At 44.0% G+C, this 10,907-nt stretch overlaps 1 protein-coding gene across 1 annotated transcript; it reads right to left on the minus strand.

Moving 5' to 3' along the window:
* Positions 1-5,284: 5,284 nt before the first annotated feature.
* LOC132574047 (adiponectin-like) lies at positions 5,285-10,663 on the minus strand. Its single transcript, XM_060242153.1, has 2 exons — positions 10,448-10,663; positions 5,285-6,489 (listed from the first exon to the last, which is right to left on the minus strand). The coding sequence occupies exons 1-2, from the start codon at positions 10,659-10,661 to the stop codon at positions 5,951-5,953; spliced, it is 753 nt and encodes a 250-aa protein (XP_060098136.1). The 5' UTR covers positions 10,662-10,663; the 3' UTR covers positions 5,285-5,950.
* Between the last annotated feature and the right edge of the window lie 244 nt (positions 10,664-10,907).

The following is a 10,907-nucleotide window of genomic DNA, read 5'->3' on the forward strand; positions in this document are numbered from 1 at the left end:
ATTCCAGGGGTTGTGGGATGTGTGTGGAGTAATAGCCAAGTGGGTCAATAGGCTGCAGTTAAAAGGGGAAAGTGAGAATTATCTCCAGTCTTTGCTCAAGTGGATCACTGGCTCTCATCCCCTTGCAATTTTGACACACAGAGAACATTGAATAAGTTCTCTTTATTGTAAGTTTTCTGTTGTTGCTTTTAATATTTCCACCTTCAGATCCATGTTTTACATAATTTTCAGTAACAAAACTAAAGATAAATTCCTGTTTCCTTTCTGAAATCTCATAAAAATACCATATTTTAGCAATGGGATTTCAACCTGGGCCAGGAATGTCTAGGCCACACGCCCTGTTCCCCTGCCTTGTGCTTGGCCAGTTCACAGCTATTAATAGTGATTTAGAGTGCCAACAATATGCTAGGTTCTTCTGTATCAAGAAGCTACGTGATAATAGCTGTAGGCCTCATTATTTATAAAGCCTTTGGGTGCTATATAAACTCAAACTACAACAGGGATGCAGATGGTATTTTTACAATGTACTAAAATATTGTGAGGGAGGCACCTCAGATACATTTTTCAATGCAATAACACTGGATGCAGCTGTTAAGTGTTTTGAAATGTTTAATATACTGTATAGCAAGAAGCTCTGCTATGTAGCAGGCAAATACAAAGGTTGTAAATGGTAAAAAATGGTCCAGAAGCAAAATGACATTTTGATTTTTTTTTAAGAAATAAAATTAAATTTCTACTACTATTCTGTGACTGACAGAAAAGAGGGGTTTGAAAATTGCTCCAAATAATGGTTTTTGATATTTGTGCACCATCTTGTGGACTCTTACAGTGATTACACTGTAATTTTAGGAAAGTGCTCTTATACTTTTCCATCAGTGTATAGTGCAGGATTGGCAGCAAGTGGGTCAGTGTCATTTAACGTTTCATTTGGCAAGAAATTATTCAGCCAGGTCCAAAGGACAACTGTTGGAGACATTCCAGGTTAAACTGTGAAAGGGCAATGTATTTTAAGACATAGTGGTTAAAGTGCCAAAGACTAAGATCTAGGAGATCCAGGTTCAAATCCCCACCGTGCCAAGGAAACTTCCTGGGTGACCTTGGGCCAGTCAATAACCTACCTCACAAGGTTGCTGGGAGGGTGCAATGGAGGTGGTGAGACTGGTGAATGCTACCTTGGAGGAAGGACAGGATAAAAATATACTCAACAAAGAATATGTGTAGTTGTTCCTTGTTATTCTTCATAAAATACTCCAATGTTATCAACACTAAAAATATAACAAAAATATGTGTGCATAAGAACACTGGCCTATTGGCTTGTTTATAACAAGTAGCAATTGCAGAGGGGAAAATAGGGTTGCCAAGTCCAATTCAAGAAATATCTGGGGACTTTGGGGGTGGAGCCAGGAGACATTAGGGGTGGAGCCAAGATCAAGGCTGTGACAAGCATAATTAAACACCTGGGGATTGGCAACCCAATCAGCAGTAGCACCTCCAAGCTCAGGTGTACCAGCTTTGGGTGGGCCGTTGGAGACCCTGAACTCTTCCTACGTGCTTTTTTCACGCGTCGCCCTCTGGGGCACGGGAGAAGCGCAGCAACATGCACGATCCCCGTTCGCCCTCTGGCATTCCCAAGCCTCCCTCTCTCTCTCCCCTTTTGCAACTGGGGGGCGAGATCCAGCCCCACTGCCCCTTCCCTACTGGACGGGGGGGGGTCTCTCTTACCTGCCGTCTCCTCCCAGCTCGCTCGCCTTTGCCCCCGCCCCGCATCAGCCGCCCCCAGCCATTTTCTGCTTCTCCCTCAGCTGTTCCCCGTGTGGGAACGAAGACGACTCACAGAAGCCTGAGTCCTGCTGCGGGGCATGGCGGGAAGCATAGCTCCCCGTCTGGAGCTCATCCCCACAAGCCAATGGGAGGCGAGCGGCCCAGAGAACTACAAGCCTGGAAAGCTGCCGCGCTAGGCATGCTGGGAGTTGTAGTTCTTTCTAAAGATGGGGAGAGGAATCGCAGAGCGGGGAAGGGAAGGAAAGGAAGTGGAAAGGCTCAAGGCTGTTCCAAAAGGGGCGCCAGGCGGGGGTGGGTTATTCTTTGCAAGGCCTCCCTGGCACTTTTTTTTTTTGCCATTGCGATTTGCAAAAGGCCGCTCTGCCTCCAAATGCCCCAAGAGCGAGTGGCACCAAAATGGCGCCATTTCCCCCCCGCTTCCGAATTTTGGGAGGGCGGGGGAGGAGGCTTCCATAGCGGGGGTCCCCCGCCAGGGCGGGGGAGTTGGGAAGCCTAGGGGAAAATAAGGCTATAAGATTTTAATTTTGTTCAGGCAGAAATACTGGATCATTTTTAAATAGTCCAGTTAGAAGTTACCACAGTAAACAATCCAGTTTGACGGAGAAATACAATCAAACAGTTGGTCTAGTGAACTCCTTGTTTCACTAATACTAGGCCCAGCAGTGAGGAGTAAAAGTTGCATTGTTTGTCATGCTTTACTCAGAAACGAATGAATTAATCACCCAGCTTCTCAGTGTATCAAATGCATGACATATTCAAAGCTGTCATGTCTAGGCATAAACTCATGATCTGAAATCCCATGCCCCCAACTTAACTGTAATGCCCTCTACATGGGGCTGCCTCTGTGCCAAACCCGGAAGCTGCAGCTAGTGCAGAACGCGGCTGCTAGATTACTGCTGGGGCTCCCAAAGTGGGAGCACATACAGCCGGGACTGCGTGAATTGCACTGGCTACCAGTTACTTACCGAATTCGTTACAAAGTGCTGGTCATTACCTTTAAATCCCTATATGGCCGAGGACCTGCCTACCTTAGGGACCGTCTCTCCCCACATGAACCCCAGAGAGCACTGAGGTCAGCAGGCAAGAACCTGCTGACTATCCCCGGGCCAAAAGAGGTAAAACTTCAGAGTACCCATACTCGGGCTTTCTCTGTTATGGCCCCACAGTTATGCAACCAACTTCCAGAAGAAATGCGGGCCCTGCGGGACTTTGAGCAATTCCGCAGGGACTGCAAGACCATCTTGTTCCAAGTGGCCTTCACAGACTAGAACTGCTAAGTAAGTTCGCCATCCAGGTAATAGCACAAAATGTTAATTTTATTGTTTTAGAATTTTAATAGCTTTTAATTAATTGTGGTTTAAAACGTTGTTTTGTACTATGTATATTGAATTTTGTTGTTAGCTGCCCTGAGCCTGCTTCGGCAGGGAGGGCGGGATATAAATAAAAGGTATTATTATTATTATTATTATTATTATTATTATTATTATTAACTACATTAGTCATGCAAGTAAAACGTAAGGAAAAAATGTAAGGAAAAGGTGACAGATAATTTGTTCCACAGAGTCAGAAGGACTTTAATCTAGTTCTAAGGCCCAAACTGCATGTGGTTTTGGGGTGCTCAACAACTGAACCTCAGCTAGGGAAGGGGGAGAGAGATACAGACATTGGTATTGGACAAAGCATTCTTTTTATTTTCCTTCATATTTTTTTTATTTTAACCAAACTTTCAGACTTAATTGAACTCCAGTGATAGAGGGGGAGGACACAATACAGGCACTTCTTTAAAACCTACAAGGAGCTAATAGTAGCCCGGAGAAACAGTTTTAATTGTGACTCCATATTACTGAGAGGTTCACATTTCATGAGTGGGTAATTTATATAGAGAGAGATTGAAGTAGCCCACCTTCCTTGTCCACTGTCCTCTCAATGGTATTCCTCAAGAAATACTTGAGGACTATTGCCTACACTTCCTTGACACACCAGCACAGATCTCTTATTGGCTACTGCTGGCTTACTCTACCAGACCACCAGGGGACAAAACGGACTGGCAGATAAGGAAAAAACTTGTTTCTGTATATCACAGTCCCCCACCTGCTTTTGGAGGCTAGATTAGAAAATCTAGAAATGGCTCTTCAGTGTCATGTGAAGAGCCATATTTGCATACTACTGCACTGGTGTACTATTGCTCTAGTATTAAAAAAAAAACATCTGACTTCCACACAGACATTTAAGGTCCAAAAATCTCAGAAATTTGAAGAACTTAATGTATGTAGATACTGGAGATACTTATATGCCTTGGGTCAGCACTTGTTACCTTCCAGGAAATTAGTTCAAGATATGAAGCAGTAAGTTATCCTCCAAGTACAAAGTCAAGTTAACGTTAAATACCATGTTTAATATTTTCATTGTTTTTCAAAATTATGACAATAGCATTTCAAATGTCTTGTTTAATCTCCATATGCTTTTGTGTTTTGATTCTGATGCTCCAAGGGACTTCTTGAATTGACTCTGTAGTTTTCTTAAAACTAACACTAGTATAGTATTTTTTTTGAAATTTCATGACCTTTGGGATACTCTCCTTAAACAAGTCCATTTGTGATGGATTTAGGTATGTTAGCTGTCTTGAAATATTAAGCTTCTCATAACCTTTTTCTTGTTAAGAATACTGATCAGAAGCTAACTAAACAGTTTTGTTGTGTGACAGAAAGATAAAAAGAATTATCACACAAAACTGGAAAACTCATGGTCGTATTTATAATATGACAAGGGAAGACCCACAAGGACTTCCAGGGGGCATCTCATTTTCCCTTGTATCCTCACTATGTCCTCTTTCCCTTCCCTGAAAGATCCCAAAGCCATATCCCCTCTTTTCCTTTTCTCTTTCTCACATACCAGCCAACAGCCTACCTACCTTCAACCTACCCTCATCTGACCTTCCCTCCAGCTTCCCTTCTTCCCTCCCCTGGTAGCCTCTCCCTTGGGAAAACTCTGCAGAGTTGTGGCCACTAGTCTGGCCCATTTACACAGTATTGGTGGTGGAAAGTGCCATCAAGTGTGGTCAAATCACAGAAGATTTATGGCAACCCCAGGGTTTTCAAGGCAAGAGATATTCAGAGGTGGATTACTGTTGCCTGTCCCTCAAATACTAGATTAACTTCTGAGATCTGATGAATTCAAGCTAGCCTAAGCTATCCAGGTCAGAGCATATATAAATATTTCAGATTTTTCTACAACCCTGGGATTTTTTCAGGTTTGTATAGAGATCTGTCTTGTCTGTTCATGGTATTAGTCTCCAGGTTTAAGTATTCACAGACAGGGCCACATAGGGAATTAGATAAAAAAAATGGACAAGGAACGAAATAAGCTAAAAGTTATCCTCCAGCATGGAGATTTTTGATTATTAATAGTAAAGGAAGCAGCATAAATTATAATTTAATCTTGTTCATCTGGACTCTTTTTATATCACTGTAATTGCAGAACATCAAAAACACATAAACAGAAGTATGAGTGAACAGTATTTTTATTTATAATTGCTTGGATCTTTGGTATACAAATAATTCTCTTACAACCCCCCTTCTTTGCTTACATTTATGTATTATATAGAAGACAAACATAATTCACTCAAGAAACAGGAATATGTATGAGAATCTGTCTGAGAAAATAATTTGGGTCTAATGAGAAACCAGTCCGAAAGCTACACATATAAGCATGCTCTAAGCATTACTTATTATCATGCTTCTATTAACATGGAACAAAGATTGTGTTCCTCATTGTTGAGTATCTATTGCGTCTCAAATGCACAGTTCTTTGACAGTATAATGACTCTTTGTAAATGATATATTGGATGATTGTAGTCTGTGTCCTAATTCGCACATTACAGTTGCTTCCTATAATTTACTGCACTTTTGGTGTTGGATAACTGGATATGTGAACTGACTCTATTGAAAAGTACTGTGGCTGAGGTGATTTGGAAGTTATTTGAGTTAGGTCATATCTGTGGCAGTTCATTCACACATACATGCCATCACTTTACAATGCAGGCAATGTGCATACATTTGTGAATGAGTCATGAGTATCTAAATTAATTGTGTTTGCTAGTGTCAAAAGTATGGCCAATTAAACAACAATCTGTCTCAAAAAGTATTCTTGACTAATCATTCTTCACAATCTAATGCTCATAATCTAAGTCTGGGTAGACCAAGAATCCCATGAAGGTAGAATCATTAATATTATCAGCATAGATACCATTGTTCTCCTCTTCTCCGTATACTTGAAGCCAAACTTCCTCCCCAGTTTCTACATGGAGCAAAACAGAACCAGATGCCTGGTCAACATTGTTTTTCTGATACTGATCATAAGTGATTATGACTGGCTTTCCACTCCTGAACAAGCTCACTTTCACATCTGCTAGGTACACAGTGAGATGGTATGCAAAATAGTACATTCCTGGAATGCTGCACCGGAACTTCCCTGTGGTTGGATCGTAATGATTTTGCTCATTGTAGAGGATCTTTGAAAACTTGATAGGAATATTGGGGTGTGGGACTCTGGTTGTTAGACCAACACTGAAGGCAGATCGATAACTGGAGGCACTTTCACCCTTTTCCCCTTTCCGTCCTTGAAATCCTGGAGGACCTGAAGGTCCTATAAGGCCAACAGCACCAGATGCTCCTGTATTTCCACTGTCCCCTTTGGGGCCAGGTGTACCTGGCAAGTAAATATATTAGTTATTTATTTATCTATAGATTGCCTTTTCCACATAGTGGGCCCACATTGGATCAGTCAGGTGTGTTTATGTAAATACACAATAATTAAAACCATAAACCACAGACCAACATCACTATTAAGACAGCAACTTATATCAAATCCATAGCTCATAAAACCTATCAGTAAAAACAGGGTGAGCTCTTTTGCTTTATGGGCATCATGTTTAAATTAGGCGTCAGTGGTCTCCCACCTGAGGTAAGTAAAATCAAGCTGCTGGTAATTGTTATTAGATGCCTCCTGTTTCTTCATGTATTCCAACATTTTATACAACACAGTGCAATAATAATATTTGGGGTCTAACATCATTATACTTTCACCACTCATGAAAAATTGGCATATGGATCTCATCTGTGGTCAGAAATTAATGCTCCAGCATCCATTACAGGATATGAGGCTTCTTTGAGACACTGTCATATCAGTTACTCAAATATTACATTATTAGCAACTACACAGTGGTTTGAGTGACACTCATGGCTTTTATCCACACAAACTTTAATGCACAGAGCATGATTTTTCCAAGCTTTCCCCTCCTATGGCACCCAAAAAGCCCACGAAATTCCCCAAGAACAAGATGGAGGGGCAGTTGGGGCTGTCATAGGAGGACAGAGGTAAGGGAAATGACATCTTAGCAGCTTTTTTTTATAGATGCCAGAAAACATGTTTGTATTACCAAGCCAATTTATGTATTTCCAGTTCTATGTAGGGAAGGATGCAATGTATAATTTTGCCTTTTAATGTTTTAAATTCTATTGTTATTAATACTGATGCCTTTGTATATATTGTTTGATGGTTTGTGCAGGTTGGCTATCTTGTATTTGGATGCTATTATCTAATATTTTTTCCTTGTGACTCCACTGCCACAGCCTCTTGGCTGTGTTGATGGAGTGGGGGATATGTAATGGATAAGGACTGAGTAAGTTTATTATTTGTAAGCCTTGAGGATTTGGAAAGAGTCATAAATTTGGCAGAATCCATCCCTGGGAGGAGATACACCCCGGTTGTGATAACTGCAAGGTCCTTTATCTAAAGGGAGTTAGTTTTTCTAACCAGTCTTGCAACTGGACAACAGTACCTGGGCTGGTGATGTGGCAAGCCCTGCAAGAAAATGGAAACAACTCCTGCTTGAGGCTGATTTTTCCACAGGCTTGCTCCAAGGACCTTTTGGTAACAAGCTGTGACTTCATCTTGAGATTTACAAGCCTGTTTGCCACTTAAATGTCTTTGTCGTTGCTTGATATTGGATGTTTCTGTTATATGCATCCTTTTTGTTTGAATGGGGTTTTTTCTTAATTAAATGTAAAACTCTCTTTTTATGTGTGCTGAAGGCTGTATTTCTTTGCTGCTAACGAGTGGAAATTAGGCCAGACAAACACCCAGCACACCCATTTAACACACCAAATCTCAGTTCTATACAAACAGAATTTGATAGATCCAACCATACTTCAAGAAACCTTCCTTCAACTCAGTGGCGTAGGGAGGGGGGGCGGGTCGCCCCAGGTCTGGGGGGTCTGGGGGGCCCCTTGGCAATGCCAAGGGGCCCCTCAGAAGCCGGCTGCCTGGCGTCCCCGCCGCCGCCACTCACGTTGCTGGCGTCCCTGCCTCCGCCATCCGACCGCCTCCCGGCCCAGCCCGCCTCCGTTCTCTCGCTCCCCCCGGCGAGCACCAAAAGTGGCGCGCCCTCGGGCACCGGCCCGAGATGCCCGCCGGAGCGATGATGCTGCACTGGAGCAAGGAAGCGGAGTGGCGGGGAGGGGAGGGACCCAGAGCCCAGCTGCCTCCTGCCGCCGCCTTCACACTCCTCAGCCGGGGAGGAGCCGTGGCGGCAGCAGCGGCAGGAACACATGGAGCGGGCGAGCCCTGGGCGGCCGGTGCAGGTACCGTATTCCCCCGCCGCGACGCGCAGCCCCAAAGGGCAGGGGGGGGGTCCCGAGCCGGGCACTGGGGAGGAGCCCTGCGGCGCCGCTTGCCAACTTTCCCGGGAGGGGAAGCCAGAAGTTCGAGTTTAGGAGGAGGGAGACGCGTGGCGCGGCGGGCACTTCCGAGCCGGCGGCCGGGGGCGCCACCAGCGCTTCCCAGTGAGAGTTCCTGGGATCCAAGCCCCCAACTTGCTCAGAGCTCTTCATCGGATCCGACGCCGCAGTGAATCCGATTTCAGTGTCTGGGTTACTGGCAGCGTTTCCTCTAAGCCGGGGGTGGCTCTTGAAGCTCCCACTGCCTTGTTGGCCCGCTTGGAGAAGGCATTGCTCTCTTTCAATCACTTCTCCAAGCCAGTTGGTGGCTTGGAGAATGCGTCTAAAGTTAAAGTTGCTTTCTTTCCACCTCTCCCTCCTCCCATTTATTTGCCTGCCCGCCTTGTGTCTTGTGTTGCTCTCGGGCATTTGTACGGTTCTGGGTAGGAGGAGAAAAGGAGAGGCAGAGGCGGTTCCTTTTTTCCGGCTCTCCAACATCTGCTTCCCACTGGAAGAAGATGAAGAAGATGAAGATATTGGATTTATATCCCGCCCTCCACTCCGAAGAGTCTCAGAGCGGCTCACAATCTCCTTTACCTTCCTCCCCCACAACAGACACCCTGTGAGGTGGGTGGGGCTGGAGAGGGCTCTCACAGCAGCTGCCCTTTCAAGGACAACCTCTGCCAGGGCTATGGCTGACCCAAGGCCATTCCAGCAGCTGCAAGTGGAGGAGTGGGGAATCCAACCCGGTTCTCCCAGATAAGAGTCCGCACACTTAACCACTACACCAAACTGGCTCTCCAAACTGGAGCAAGGTGGTTTCCAATGCTGAGAAAATTGTGGGCTATCCGACCTCCAATTCTTCTTTTATATTTGCAAAACAAAGCAGCGACACAAAAAAGTGATGCCTAGTTCTTGTTTTCTGTGTGTAGGCTATTTCATTATGTCACAGGAGGGACATAAGGGGCTCAGTGGTGCCCAGAAGAGGAAACAAAAAAGGGAAGTTACATCACTTCCTGTTTCCAGCAGGGCTCCCTCGCAAGTGGTGGCCATCTTGCGGAAGTGACATCACCGGAAGTGACATCATATCCTGTTTCTGGCGGCGTGTGCACACACATAGGGGGGCCCACATAAATCTTGGGCCCCAGGCCCCCAAAGCCCTAGCTACGCCCCTGCTTCAACTTAAGGGCTCTTCCTCTACTTCTTAGGATAAAGGAAGGCTTCAAATTTTGCACAGTGAAATGGTATAGAAGTTACTGAAGTAAGATGCTGAAGGAAGGAAATCATTTTTGTGCATGTAATTTGTAATTAAATATACAGAAAGCCACCATTGGCAAGAAAACAGGTCTATAATTAGCTACTTGTCATGATGACTAAAGGGAACCTGCACATACAGAAGCAGTAAACTTCTGAAAACCAGTATCCCAAGGCAACATCAGGGAAAGACCGCTGTGCCCTCCAGGTTGACAACTGTGTGAGACAGGATGTTGGACTTGATGAACCACTGGTTTGATCCAGCAAGGCTCTTATGTTCTTGAGGAAAGGTTGGCTTGGTATTTCCTTTTTGAAAAAAATAAAAATCTGAAATTCTGAAAGCTTCCTCTGCCAACATTACTTCAAAAATGAGCATGTTATAATCCTAGCAGGTATATGACTTTGATTTTAATTTACCATCAGCAGTATTAGTTGCCTAGTATTCTTATTGCTACAAGGATTGTACCCTGAAATGCAAAATATCTGTAGCTTTTGAATAACTAGAAATAAAGGCTATCTTCAGTTGTTATTGTTTTATCATCAAACATGGCATCGGGTGAAGGTAAGTGACATATTCATCTGAACTATAAGGCACAGAGTGCACTGATCTCACTCCTACTGATTAACCATGGGACAGATTTTGACCAGTCTGTGGTATTAATTGGCTTATATTGACTACCAGAGAACCGACTTACCTTGCTCGCCTTTATCTCCCTTTTGGCCATTTTGCCCATCTCTTCCATCTCTTCCTGGAACTCCATTGTGACCTGGATAACCTGGTGCTCCTCCCATCCAATTTGCACAAGATCGCCCAGGTGTCTCGGGGTCTTCATTGGCACCAACTTCAAGATAACAGCAAACTATCAGCAGCACCAGTGAGCAAAAGAGGAAACTGGACATCCAATTCATTTTGAATCTGGGAATGATCATAATTTTCCAAATAAGAAACAATGTGCTAAACAAAATCCACAATGGACATGGGGTGTGTGCTTACAAAGGTCTCTTGCATTTTTGTAGGGTTTGTACAAAACAACTTAGATAGCATTTTTGATTGTTAATTATTCCTTCATTTTCTTGGAGTTTTGAACCTGGTGAGTTAGGTGGAACTTGGTATAGGAATATGGCCCCAAGAATCCAGACCTTGAATAGGTGGAT

Source organism: Heteronotia binoei, chromosome 6 (genome assembly GCF_032191835.1).
Source record: "Heteronotia binoei isolate CCM8104 ecotype False Entrance Well chromosome 6, APGP_CSIRO_Hbin_v1, whole genome shotgun sequence".
Lineage (NCBI taxonomy): Eukaryota > Metazoa > Chordata > Lepidosauria > Squamata > Gekkonidae > Heteronotia > Heteronotia binoei.